The sequence below is a fragment of the Hemicordylus capensis genome, chromosome 4 (genome assembly GCF_027244095.1).
Source record: "Hemicordylus capensis ecotype Gifberg chromosome 4, rHemCap1.1.pri, whole genome shotgun sequence".
NCBI lineage: Eukaryota > Metazoa > Chordata > Lepidosauria > Squamata > Cordylidae > Hemicordylus > Hemicordylus capensis.
In genome coordinates, this window is record NC_069660.1 from 8167949 (window position 1) to 8182446 (window position 14498).

At 46.0% G+C, this 14498-nt stretch overlaps 1 protein-coding gene across 9 annotated transcripts in view; it reads left to right on the plus strand.

Moving 5' to 3' along the window:
• The window catches only part of TPD52L2 (TPD52 like 2), a 52895-nt gene that overhangs the window by 12818 nt on the left and 25579 nt on the right, over positions 1-14498 (plus strand). For all 9 annotated transcript variants that reach the window (XM_053246136.1, XM_053246142.1, XM_053246141.1 and 6 more), the window contains one exon: positions 3430-3522. In XM_053246136.1, the coding sequence (XP_053102111.1) occupies positions 3430-3522 (93 nt within the window). The remainder of the gene's footprint in view (positions 1-3429; positions 3523-14498) is intronic.

The following is a 14498-nucleotide window of genomic DNA, read 5'->3' on the forward strand; positions in this document are numbered from 1 at the left end:
AGGAGCAGGGCGTGATAGGTGTTGTGCTAGCCCCATTCTGATTATATAAAATCACAAATAGCAGTGTATAATGACCTCTAGGTGACAAGGGAGTGAAAGGCATGCTTAAAGAGGATATGCAGATGCCCCCAAATGGAATGAATGCTTTGTATCTGTCTTCATTATAGAGATGTAGGGCAGACACCCGTGCCTGAACTGACCTTCTCAGGGAGGGTGTCTGAGGGAACTCAGTCAAATAGAGATGACAAGAGATGACGAGTGTACTGAGACTGTTGGAAATGGACTTCCAGTGCATCGGCCTTTCACACCAACTGTCCTAATGACTACTTGGGGCATTGGGGGTAGAGGTAGTTAGTGGGGGTCCCCTTGCCTGTCCCTGCTTTGCCTCTACTCTATGACCCCTGCCTTGACTCCTCAGGTATTTCCTGTAGTGAGCCAGTTCTACTTCCTTTTGCCTTCAAGAGCAGATGGGAGCATATATATCTCTCTCTCCTCCTATTCATTATGTAGCACATAGTTAGGACAAGTCTTTCCTATCTCAAATGTTCTTAACCTAATAAATCTTATTTACTTTATACTGCACTGCAATCTCCATGCGTGTTCTTGACTAACTGCAACAATAAGGCTCTGCACTACTTCGTAACTGGAGTGGGCAGCTTCCTCTTGGTGCTTTGCTAGACAATCACAAATTGCAACAGAAACACTAAACAATTAACACATAACTGGGTCTGGATGGCATCCACCTGAGCATTCGAAAAGAATTCAAATGTGAAACTGCTGGGTTTTTGGTTGTTTTTTTAAGTAATGTGTCCCAGAAATTGGGTTGTGTACCAGAGAACTGGAAGGTAGTCAATGTCACACTGTTGTTGTTGTTTTAAATGTAATCCAGGGGGGATTCAGGAAATTACAGGCCAGTTAGGTTAACATCTGTTCTAGCAGAAAGCCTAATGAAAAATAAAACCACCAAGCATATAGAAGAACAAGCCTTGCTGTAGGAGAATCAGCATGGCTTCTGCAAAGTTAGGTCATGCCTCACTAACCTTTTAGTGTGAGTGCTAACAGGCCTGTGGACAGAAATGATTTGATTGACATTTTGACAGTCATCAAAGGCTCTTGAGTAAACTTAGCAGTCATGGGATAAGGGGACAGGTCTTTTCATGGATTGGTAACTGATTACAGAACATGAAGCAAAGGGCAGGAATAAATGGACTATTTTTACAATGGAGAGCAGGACAAAGTGAGTCCCCCCAATACCTGTGTTAAGATCAGTACATTTTAATTTGTTCAAGATGGATCTGTCCTTAGGAGTAAACAATGAGGTGGCCAGGTTTGCAGATAATACCCAACTATTCAGGGTGGTTAAAACCAAAATGGATTGTGAAGAGCTCCAAAAGGATCAAACTGGATGAATGGGCAACATAATGGCCTATATGGTTCACTGCAAATAAATGTAAAGTGATAAACTCTGGGTCAAAAGATCCCAACTTCACTTATACATTGATGTTGGTGACTAACCAGGAAAGGGATCTTGGGGTTGTGGCAGATAGATGAATGAAAATATCAATCCATAAGAACATAAGACCAGCCCTGCTGGATCAGGCCCACGGCCCATCTAGTCCAGCATCATGTTTCACACAGTGGCCCACCAGATGCCACTGGAAGCCACAGGCAGGCCCCCTCTCCTGCTGTTACTCCCCTGCAACTGGTACTCACAGGCATCCTGCCTTTGAGGCTGGAGGTGGCCTATAGCCCTCTGACTAGTAGCCAATGATAGACCTCTCCTCCATAAAGTTATCCAAACCCCTCTTAAAGCCATCCAGGTTGTTGGCTGTCACCACATCTTGTGGCAGAGAATTCCACAAGCTGATTATGCATTGTGTGAAAAAGTACTTCCTTTTGTTGGTCCTAGATTTCCTGGCAATCAATTTCATGGGATGGTCCCTGGTTCTAGCATTGTGTGAGATGGAGAAGAATTTCTCTCTATCCACTTTCTCCACACCATGCATGATTTTATAGACCTCTATCATGTCTCCCCACAGTCACCTTTTTTCTAAGCTAAAAAGCCCCAGGTGTTGTAGTCTTGCCTCATAAGAAAGGTGCTCTAGGTCCATGATCATCTTGGTTGCCCTCTTAGGAAGAAGACCAAAAATAAAACTGTGAATATTATAATGTCATCACACAACTGCAGCTGGAGTACTGTGTACGGTTCTGGTCACCATATCTCAAAAAGAATTCTTATAGAACTAGAAAAGGTGCAGAAGAGAGCAACCAAGATGATCAGGGGCCCAGAGCACCTTCTTTACGAGATAAAGCTACAGTGTTTGGGACTTTTTAGTTTAGAACAAAGGCACCTAAGGGGAGACATGATAGAGATGTATAAAATTATGCATGATGTGGAGAGAGTAGACAGAAAGAACTTTTTCTCTTACTCTCGCAACTCTAGAACCAAGGATTATTCCATGAAACTGACTGGCAGGAAATTTAAGCCAAACAAAAAGCAGTACTTCTTCACACAGCACATAATTAGTCTGTGGAACTTGTTGCTACAGTATGTGGCAATGGCCACCAGCTTGGGTGGTTTTATAAGCAGATTAGGCAAGTTCATGGAAGACAGGTCTATCAATAGCTGGTAGTCCAGATGTCTATAGGCTACCTCTTGGTTCAGAGGAAGAATCCCTCTAACTACCAGCTGCAGGGGAGCAACAGCAGGAAATGGGACATGCCTTCATCTCCTGCTTGGGGGCTTGCCAGAGGAATCTGGTGGGTCACCTTGGGAAACAGGATGCTGTACTAGATAGGACCTTGGTCTGATCCAGTGGGGCTGCTCTTAGGTTCTCATGGCTTCATGGGGATTCAGAGTAGCAATGGGGTAATACCTTTGTTAGAAGAACCAATCATAATAATAAAGTATTGCTCACAAATTGTGGTGGCATTAATAATATTTATTGTTTGGATTGTAAACCGCCCTAAGATTTTATATAGGGCAGTATATAAATGCAATAGGGATGTGCATGAACTGGTTTGTGCACTCCGGGAGGCGGGGAGGGTGTTCTTTAAGGGGCAGGGAGGGTCCCCTTACCTGCCACGCCACTTTCCCCGCACTGGCTCTTTCCCCAAAACTGCTGGCGTGGGGCTGCAGCGTTCCTCCTTGCAGCCCTGGTCAGTGTCGTACTCGGCACGTGCAACTTCTGGTACAACACTGACTGGGCCTGCAGGGAGGTATGCTGCAGCCCCACACCAGCGGTTTTGGGGAGAGTGCTGGGGGGGGGGTAGTGGGAATACACTAGGGAGAGGCAGAACTGATGTCAGAATAACTTAACCAAAGACTCCCCCCAGCACCCCGGCCACACACAGTTTTGTTTTTCTGTGCTGCTGGAAGGTCACGTGTGAAGCCCACCAATCTAAGGTCTTGATCTGTTCTTCTCCCAGCTGTAGGGCAAATATGGACCTTCAACACCCTGCCCCACAGCGGGGCTCCCAGGCACTGGCTGTCTCCTTCGAAATCCGCTAGCATGATGCGCCGTAAGTATGGAAGGTCGTATTGTTTTGGAAACAAGCTCCATGATGATGTGGCAGGGTGGGGGGCAAAATGGACAAGGTCAAAAGTTCATTTGATGGTTCCCATGCCCACAAAGTGGGTGGGATCTGGGTGTGCTCCCTCTGTGCGATTATGTGTTAGGCAAATACAAGCTAGGAGGTGGGGTGCTTGGTTGTCTGTCAAGCACCAGCTGGGTAGGACAAGTGTGCCCTCCCCAGAATCCCTCCCCAGCTTCTGAATGAGGTAGGAAGAAAAACTGTCCTACTCAGCTGGGGCTTGACAGACGAGGAAGCTCCCTGCTTCTGGCCCTGTTTTTATCTCACACACAGTGGTAAGATGGGAGTGTGTGCGCCCAACTCCCGAAACTGGGTAGGGCTCATTTCCTACCCAGTTTATGGTCGTGTGAATGGCCCTAGCCACTGAACAGGTTCTGAATGCCCTGGGATATCTAAAGGAACCAAGATGGGTCTTTGAGCATGTGTGGAGTGCCTTTTCTTGCTTGCCAAAGAGCATAGGTTGTCTTATCCGTGATTACAGAGGGAGCTCCTGCATCCGAAAGGGTGGCCTGCAGCCAGGCTTGGTCCAGCGAGAGAAGAAAAGTGAGTCAGGTTGGATTCAAGGCTAATAGGCCAGTGCATCATTTTTTTTTATTTTTTATTTTTATTTTATTTATATACCACCCTTCCAAAATAGCTCAGGGCGGTTTACAACAGTGCATGAGCACAACAGTCAGGATTGGGTCCAATCCGATCTCATCCGGCCCTGAAACTGTTAGTTTGGAGTCCTTTGGAACTTTCTCAAATTTGGGATTGGGATATTGAACTAAACGTTTTAAAGTTTTTAAAAGTAACCTTGGATACTTACTGTGAACCTGGAAGAAAACTCCAGAGAGTCATGGGAGGTGATGTAACAGAGAGTCGAAGAAGGGGAAGTTAACCTCACACCAGAAAATCGCAAAAGAAACATGGAAATCAGCTGGTGGTTGCTAATGTGAGTGAAAAATGGGCTAAAAAGCTTTTTAAAAGATGAGATATGCATGGGTGGGCCAGTGGGCAGATAGAAGATGGGTTCTCCCCCCAGTCACGATAAACAAAATAAACCTCTCGCCACCATTTGGAGCTCTGGAAAGCTCCAATTTTCTTTTAATTTTTTTGTGTGAAAGGGGTCGTAGAAGTCCAATCTGACCTGGGCTGGCCAAGTCTTCCAATTTTGGTAAAATCTGATACGGTCCAAGTTTACTGTTCTGATTTTGCACAGGCCTAGTGGTGCAAAATAGGAACATAGGAAGCTGCCATCTACTGAGTCAGACCATTGGTCTATCTAGCTCAGTATTGTCTTCACAGAATGGCAGTGACTTCTCCAAGGTTTGAGGCAGGAATCTATCTCAGCCCTATCTTGAAGAAGCCAGAGAGGTGTCTAATGGCGCAGCAGGGAAATGACTTGACTAGCAAGCCAGAGGTTGCCGGTTCAAATCCCCGCTGGTATGTTCCCCAGACTATGTGAAACACCTATATTGGGCAGCAGCGATATAGGAAGAAGCGATGTAGGAAGGCACCATCTCATACTGGGTGGGAGGAGGCAATGGTCAACCCCTCCTGTGTTCTACCAAAGACAACTACAGGGTTCCGTGATCGCCAGGAGTCGATACCGACTCGATGGCACACTTTACTTTAGTGGCTAATTGGAAACAAGGCAGAAGGGGAGATTTAATTTCCTAATAGAACCAACCAGCAAGGACAGCAGTGCTTGTGCAGTAAACCAAGTATGTGAAGCACGCCTCTTAAACTGGCTCAGGAATCCTTACAGCAGCCCTGCTAGGAAGGCTCTTACCCTCCTCATCCTCACACTGCAGGCAGAGAGACGAACCATTTGCCTAGCTGCTGCGTATTGTTGTTATTCGGGATGGCTCCGCCTGTAATCACTAGTGCATTTCTTAGAGCGTTCTGAATTGGCCGGGGGTTTCCTAAGCCTTCGGAGACCAGCAGACAAGTGACTTCAGACCAGGGTTCATGGTGCCTTAATGAGTCCTCCTGAGACAGGAGCAGCAGAATCTGCCTTGAACTGAAGCAACATTCCCAGTCACATTAGTTGGGAGCCGAGGGGCTGCTGACTGCAGGATGGTCTGGAAGTGACCTTTTCCTGTGTGACCTGCTAATGAGGGAACAGGCTGCAAAGCCAGAAAGCCGTTCCCTGCCTGGTGGCAAACGGTGTTGCAGATGTGGCTAAGCAAGGCGGGGGGGGGGGAGTGCGGAGCCCCCCCCTCCCCAGATCTTTGCAGTCACTCAGTCTTTGCAACATCAGATGTGAAAGTTGGGAAGGGCAGCCTGCTTTGAAGGGGACTCTCCTAGGTGAGGGGCAGGAGGGCAGGTGGGGGAAACAAATAGCATGGCTTTTGTAGGGCTTTACTGTTAGGGGCTGGTTGGGATCCACCCCCCACCATACACACACCCGTTCTTCATCCAGTCTGGCCCTATTTTGGATGGGAGATGAGAAGAGCTCCAGCTGTAAACAGAGCCTTGTCATTTGTTGGCCCTGGGTCTGGAAGGATAGTTCCTCCAACGCTGCCTCTCTGGCTGCCTTTCAGAGGGAGTGTAAGATTTCATTTATTTATTTAGTTAGTTAGTTAGTTAGTTATCAAATTTGTATACCGTCCCAAACTTTCGTCTCTGGGCATCTCTCCTGACTGGCTTTTGTCCCAGTGCAGGGTTTCATAACTTTGGGCCCCCAGATATTGTTGGACTACAACTCCCATCATCCCCAGACATGGCCTTTGCAGCAGAGGATGATGGGAGTTGCAGTCCAACAACATCTGGAGGCCCAAGGTTAAGAAACCCTGTCCCAGTGTAACAAAGTTTGGGGGTTGCTACTGCACCAGGAGAAGCCAAGCTCAGTCTTTCCAGCTGCTGTTGGAATACAATTCCCATCATCCCCTGTTGTGTTTTTATCATGGCTGAGGATGATTGAAATTGTAGTTCAACAGCAGCTGGAGAGCCTCTGGCTGGCCACCCCTGGGCTACATGAATGCTCTATATTTGCCCTTTTCACACCACTTTGACTTGCAAATGGTTTGGATAGATCAATAGCAGCAGGGGAGGCAGTGGACTGATGAAACAGAAGGGTCATCATCCCCACACATCCCAGTGAACATGGAGAACTTGGAGGGATCCCCCACAAGGACAGAGAGAGCAAGGGAAGATGGGAAAGGCTGGAAATAGGAGAGGGTTGCTTGGGGACGGGGAAGGAGTGGAGCACCGGGAGCGAGTAGGACCATCAGAACTCACAACCAGACTTGAAGTTTCAGAGGTTTAGTCTTCTTCTTGGAGTTTAGTCTTCTTCTTGGGCAAACTTGACCCTCCAGGTGTTGTTGAATTACAACTCCCATAATCTTCAGCCACAGTAGCCAATAGCCAGCCAGGGATTATGGGAGTTGTAGGCCAACATCTGCAGGAGGGCCGAAGTTGAGCAGCCCTGCTCTAGGAGAATTTTCAGTCTATAGCCAGCCAGGGATTATGGGAGTTGTAGGCCAACATCTGCAGGAGGGCCGAAGTTGAGCAGCCCTGCTCTAGGAGAATTTTCAGTCTAGCTTCTCTGTATGTAATTGCACATGAAAGAATGTCACAGCTTTTCTTGAGCTTTTAGGATCCGGTGGCCTAAAAGTCTAAAATGACTCCCAGGTTGTGGAGGAATCTGAAATTGCAAGAACGCCCTGCAGGACCTCTGTAATGTGGTATGCAGGTGCCTGGTAGCAGAAACAGTGTGTCAGAATAATTTCCCTAAAATCCCTTTAAGAGAGCTTAGCTTGGCTTAGTTTGTTGCCTGAGCTAAAGCCATGACGCGAGATATTATTTTCCCAGTGACCCAGCACTGTCCATTTGTTTTCACAACATTGTTTCGGTTTCTACCAAAACCAAGTTGAAGTGTGTGTGTCTTTTGTGTGTGTGTGTGTGTTGTGTGTGTGTGTGTGTGTGTATACACACACACAACCTGCAGAAGGGATGCTGGATTAGTACTGCCACCTACTGCTCAAAGAGAGACATTACAAGCAGAAGGAAGGAGAGTTGAGGAGGCTTCTTTTTGGACTTGCAAGCACACACACAGACATGCTGGCTTTTTAAGCAGAATCAAAGACCATTCTTGCACCTTAAAGACTTCTACATTTATTTTAGTCTTGAAGGTGTCACAAGACTCTTCATTGGTTTTGCTGCAACAGATTGCTACCATTCCGAAAGTTGATGTTTGTGAATGTGGCCTGAGAAATCAGAAGTCAGCTGAATGCGGGTATGATGGTCATAATCAATCCATAGGTTTAAGCAGCCAGAAGATTGCTTTGACTTGTGCAAATCTACTGAAAAAGACAACTCACTTTGGCTCCAAAATGTTGAAGAAACAGAAAGAGCCCTATATGGGTGATACAAAATAGGTAAAGTGGTACATAGCAGACCTTTTTTCGTATTTATGTAAGAATATACTTTCAAAAATTTTTGCACCAGAAAACGAAATCATACGCAAATCCTAAACAATTCAACCAGAAATTTTCAGTGATGTGCCATTGGCAACATGCCAATCCGGCACTTAACCAACATCATTAATCTGGAATTTGAACTCCGGTTGTCCACTGGATATTGCCAAAAATCCTGGATTCTCATGACCAGAAATAAGGAGCACATGTGCTGTGGGAATATCAGACTCCCCACTGATCTGACATTGCTTTGATCATGGGAACCAGCCCATCATGTTAATTAATTAATTAATTAATTAATTAATAAGTTTCTATACTGCCCAAAACACAAGTTCTCTGGGCGGTTTACAAAACAATAAAAACAGTCAATAAAAGATTAAAACATTTCAACAGTTAAAATTAAAAAGTTAAAACTATTAAAACACAATTAAAATGCAATTAAAACAGTATCTAATTAAAAGCCTGGGTGAAGTTGAACAAATGTGTCTTGACTGCCTTTTTAAAAGTTGTAAGAGATGGGGAGGCTCTTATTTCAGCAGGAAGTGTGTTCCAAAGCCTTGGGGCAGCAATGGAGAAGGCCCGTCCCTGAGTAGCCACCAGATGAGCCGGTGGCAACTACAGACGAACCTCTCCAGATGATTTCAATGAGCTGTGTGATTCATAGCAAAGGAGGCATTCTCTTAAATACCCAAGGCCCAAGCTGTTTAGGGCTTTATAGTTTATAACCAAAACCTTGTACTCTGCCTGGAAACTTACCAGCAGAAGAGAGACCCCGGGCCGACCCGGGGTTGACTGAAATAGGGGCACAAAAGTTACATATAGCCCTCACTTCCAGTTTGAATTTGCCGGGCAAGGAGCAAAATGAACATAGCAGCTGCTTTGTTGCAAAATCACTCTGGAGCCCTTTCTGTGTCTTCTCATTAGTTCTCCACACATTTAGATGTTGAACTTAGATATTCTAGTGATCCATTTAAACATGTATTCTAGTGACTGGGGATGATGGGAATTGTAGTCCAGCCACATCTGGGGACCAGTGTTCCCTCTAACAGGGATTCTCAGGTGGTGTTGACTACAACTTCCATAATCCCCAGCCAAGAGACATTGCAGCTGGGGATGCTGGGAGTTGTAGTTAGCAACATCTGGGGATCCCTGTTAGAGTTGGGGACCCAACAGTGAGAACCCCTGGCTCTTCATTTGCTCTTTAACATCTACATGAAACCACTGGGAGAGATCACCAGGAGGTTTGGTGCTGGGTGTTATCAAGATTGATTGATTTGATTTGATTTGATTTATATACCGCCCTTCCAAAAATGGCTCAGGACAGTTTACATCAAAACAAGAACAATTAAAATCAATTAGCAATTAAAATCAAAACTACATTAATTAAACAATTGAAATCATTTAAACATTAAAATCATTAACATTAAAATCATTTAAAATCAATATTAAAAACTAAAAACCATGAATCTAATTAAAAGCCTAGGTGAATAAGTGTGTCTTCAGTGCCTTTTTCAGAGATGGGGAGGCCAGTCTGGGTTCAAGCCAAACTGGGCCAGCTCGGAGCTATATTGGTAAAGGGGAATCTGGTGAGGATTCCCCTTTACCAGTACAGGCAGTGGTGGTGGGGGGCCTTTCCTAAGTACAGAGGGGGGGTGAGGGGAGCAAATTTGTACTTACAGGTAGGCGCTGCAATGGCTGCCACAGAAGGGGTGGCAGGCATTGGGGGCAGCTGCCCCGCACTCCAGCCAGCCTCACCATGAGTAGCTGAGGCTGGCGGCAGCCTGGTTCAAGCCTCTATGCACCCGTGGGGACCATTTTACTGACCTCTGAGCATGCGCAGAGGCCATTTGCATAACGGCCTCCGTGCATGCACGGAGGTCAGTAAAGTGGCCCCACACATGTGCAGAGGCCCAAACCAGGCCAGAGAAGACTCAAATCAGGCCACCGCTGACCCAGGCTACTCAGGGGGAGGCTGGCGGGGGGCGGGGGGAGCCTCTGCCACACACACACACACACACACACCATGGCCACCGCCGCAGCTCGTACCTGTAAGTACAAATTTACTCCCCTCCTGTCCCCTCTCTACTTAGGAAATTCCCCCTGCTCCTTGTAGAATCCAGAGGAAAGAGTTGTAGTATGCAAGGACAAGAAAGTGGAGTTGAATCAGGAATATTAACAGTTTAATGAGACGGATATTATTGCCATGGCCCAGACCTCTGAGTCAGAAGAGTCAGAGGAGGAGCGGGAGGATTTGGTTGGGAGAGCAGGCTCAGAAGCTGAGCTGGAACGGCAGCAGATAGGGGAATCTGAACAGCTGGCAGAGATGAGGGCTGAGGAGCCTGATCAGGAGGAAGCTGGAGTTTCACCTGTGTTAAGAAGACGTCTCAAGAGAAAGGCTCAGTGGGAGACACGCAGGCACAAGATCTCACAGGAGAGGCAATAGAAGTGCTGAGTCAGGACAGCCTGATTGGCTGCCGGATTATCTCGAGCCCTATATCAAGCAAACGCTGTTCCTAAGGTGGTACTATCAGCAGCATTGCCTACTGCAGACAGTGTTCCTCATGCTTATAATTGTTCAACCTTTCTTGTTCCAGCCTGTCCTGTTCCTTCCTTGCTCCTTTATTTCAGTTATTGCTCAGATATCGTAGAGGGGGGTACCTAGTTTAGTTTCGAGGGGACTTTATTTTGTTTCTACTACTTTATTTTTTGAGAGTCATCCTTCGCTTTCATCTGTGCAGCTAAGCGGCTACTTTCTTATCTACAGAATTTCTATCTTGACTCACAGAAGTGGAGCTGGAGGGACTATAAATCCTGTCGGGTCAGCCGTGCCAACAGATTTACAACAATTATTTAGAGAGAGGCAAGTGTAGTCTGCCTTCTGTGCTCTTGCTGCTGGCTGTTTGTTAGCCCCGCCTCTACTCCAGGACTGGAATACAAGTAACTAAAACACTATCCAAAAACTTGGTAAAGGGGAATTCTCATTGGATTCCCTTTTACCAGTATAGTTTCAAGCCAGTCGAGCCGGCTCGGTTCAAACTCGAACTGGGTCTGGCTTGACTGGGCCAAAACTGAGCCGGGTCGGGTTGGCTCGAATCTGGTTCAGATTAGAGCTGAACCGGCAAATCCGGTTTTGTGCGCACCCCTAGTCCAGACTCCTCTAGAACCCAGAGCCTGGTCAAGCAAAATCATTTCTCCCCCCACCATCAAAGGCGCTGTTTGTGCAGACTCCACTGCTACTCCCCACCGTGTCCACCAATGAATATAACATGCTTCTGCAAGAGTGCTGTCAGATTCCCATTTCTGAGGATTTCCTTCCCCTCTTTGGAGGCTTCAAAATGTCATGGAATGTGATTTTAGGTAACAAAGTGGCCTAATAGTTTTAATATTGGGTTTTAAATGTTTTTAATGATTTTAATTTTGAATTGATTTGATGTTTTTAATTATTTTAATTGTAAACCGCCCAGAGACACAAGTTTTGGATGGTATAGGAATATTTTAAATAAATAATAAAAATAAAATCCTTGTGCACAGACAAGGAAAATGCACAGGTGTGTGTTGCAGTGGTGCATGATATGCTGTTGAATTACATTCTCAAGCCCTTTGTGCAGTTCTGACTTTTAAAAAGCCTTGGCTTAATTGAGTATAGGGCCAGGTGAGCAGCTCCACTTGAACTTCACCCATCACCTTCCACTTTCTATCCCCAGTCCCTAGATGCTTTCGCCCCTCCTGCAAATTCCTCATATTGCCCCGCCCATCACCCACACTTCACCATGCACCTCTTCCAGCTTTTTGTTTGCCCTTCACATCAGCCCTGCTGGGACCTCACTGGGCGTCCACTTGGTAGTGTCTATGAATTTCATGCATCTATGTCGTTCTGCTCACTTGTGCCTATGGCACAGAGATGAAAAAAGACTGGTCTCGCACTATTAACCATAAATGATTTTCTATGGACGCAGAGTGGCATAATTCTATAAGTTCTGGAGGAACCCTGGTTCCTTCCTTGCATTGGAATTTAAAATTAAAAAATCATAGGAACTTGCAGGTCCATCAGAAGCAACCTTGGAGGTCTTTTAGTCCAGTTTCATGATTCAAGCAGGAAATGGCTTCAGCATCTCTAATAGGAGAGCTGGTCTTGTGGTAGCAAACTTGACTTGTCCCCTTTGCTAAGCAGAGTGCACCCTGGTTGTATATTTTATTTATCAATAAATAAAATATGGAGATATTTCCCTTATGGAGCCACTCTCGGAAGAGCATCTAGGTTTCCACTTTCCCTCCCTGGCAGCATCTCCAAGATAGGGCTGAGAGAGACTCCTGCCTGCAACCTTGGAGAAGCCGCTGCCAGTCTGTGAAGACAATACTGAGCTAGACAAAATACTGAGCTCAGTATATGGCAGCTTCCTATGTCAGGTGGCTGTCCAGCCCCTGTTTGAAAACCTCCAGTGCAGAAGAGCCCAGTCCTGCAGTGGTTCCCAACCTGGGTTCCTCCAGATGCTGCTGAACTACAACTCCCATCAGCCCCAGCTACAATTTATTGTGGCTGGGGATGATGGGAGCTGTAGTTCAGCAGCATCTGGAGGCTCCCAGCCACTGCACCACTACAAAAAGTAGATACTTATAGACTCAAACAGGCACTTACAGCTAGAAAACCCTTCCCAATCTCTAGCTTGAATCTGCTTCCTTCTAACTTCAATCCATTGGCCCTGCCCTCAGGATCAGTAGAGAACAGGTTTGCTCCTCCTCTTGTTTAGCAACCCTTCAGATATCTGAAGACGGCTGTCATATAGAGTTGCCATGTTCAAGCATCCCACACCCAGGTGGCCAGATTTGCATATTATGCAAATTATGCAGCAACGAACAGAACTTCTGGTGCTTTCTTCTAAATACCTTCCAGTCCCCCAATTCCTAATCTTGGCAAATACAAGTTTGCTATCATGCAGTTGTTGAGTTAATTTCTTAAGTTGTCAGCTATAAGAATTACTTTCAGTTTTTAGTAATTAAAATAATTTTACTTACATGCATCCTGACCCACTGGCTCTGGGCACATGTGGGAGCTGTAGTGTTACATATACAAGTTGAACATACAGAAGTTTCCTCATTTGTGTCAATGGTGGGGATAGTTCAATGCGTACCATGCAATTTATTTATTTATTTTGGTAAACACAGATCAACAATGCTGCTAAAATGAATGGGAAACCTGTGCAGACTAGAGCTCTGTGCCTCTGTGTCTGTGTGTCTCAATGTGTGCACAAAAGGTTTTAATTGGAGCCACTGGCCCACATGATGGGCAGCCACCAGCTTCAGCAACGAATTTGCATTTTATTTATCTATTTATTTGACAAATTTGTATACTTTCCCCTCCTTCTCTGCCCTCTCATTGGATCCAGAGTAAAATCCGGGCAATTCAGGCAGCACATTTGAAATCCATGTAAATCTGGGTGGAATTTGGCAGCCAGGTGCAGGAGCCAAAATCTGGGGGCTACCCTAAATTCCGGGGGACATGGCAACCCTACTGTCATATCTGCCCTTAGCTTCTCTTCTCTGGGGTTAACATACCCAGATCCTTCAACCATTCCTCACAAGATTTGGCTTCCAGATCCCTGACATCACCATCTTGATTTCACTCCTCTGAACCCATATCAATGTCCTTCTTAAGATGCAGGGGCCACAGGACAGGACACAGAAGCTGACATCCTGACCAAAATTATTCGACCAAGTCCCATTTCTTAGGTTTTTATGCTCTGATGACCAGTGCAGAATAGAGTGGAATTTCTTGTGATCTGGGCATTGTACCTGTTAATGCAGTTCAAGATGGCATTGGCTGTAATAGCAGTGGCACCATACTGAAGGCCTATTTTCAACTGGTCCACTAAAAGGCATCTAGATGTCATCATTCCCAGCTACCAGATGTTGCAGACCTACAACTCCCAGAATCCCCATCTAGATCAGGGGTTCCCAACCAGTGTTCCCTCTAACAGGGATTCCCAGATGTTGTTGACTACAACTCCCAGAATCCCCAGCTGCAATGGCTTTTGCTTGCGGATTTTGGGAGTTGTAGTCAACAACATCTGGGAATCCCTGTTAGAGGGAACACTGTTCCCAACCTATGGTCCTCCAGATCAGGGATTCTCAGTGTTGGGTCCCCAGATGTTATTGGACTTCAACTCCCATAATCCCCAGCCCCAGTAGCCTTTGGCTGGGGATTATGGGAGTTGAAGTCCAATAACATCTGGGGGCCCAACGTTGAGAATCCCTTCTCCAGATACTGTGGAACTACAACTCCCATCATTCCCAGCCACAGTAAATGGTAGTTGATGAGAGTTGTAGTTCAGCAACATCTGGAAGACTACAGATTGGGAACCCCTGATCTAGATCCTTTTCACCAGAAGTTCAGTTTCAGACCGGACGTAGCAAGACTTGTGATATGATTCTGCTCTCTTTGATAGTGGCATCAAAGGGCTACGGTCTTGACAAAATGCACAATATACTTCCGAGTCCCAGTTG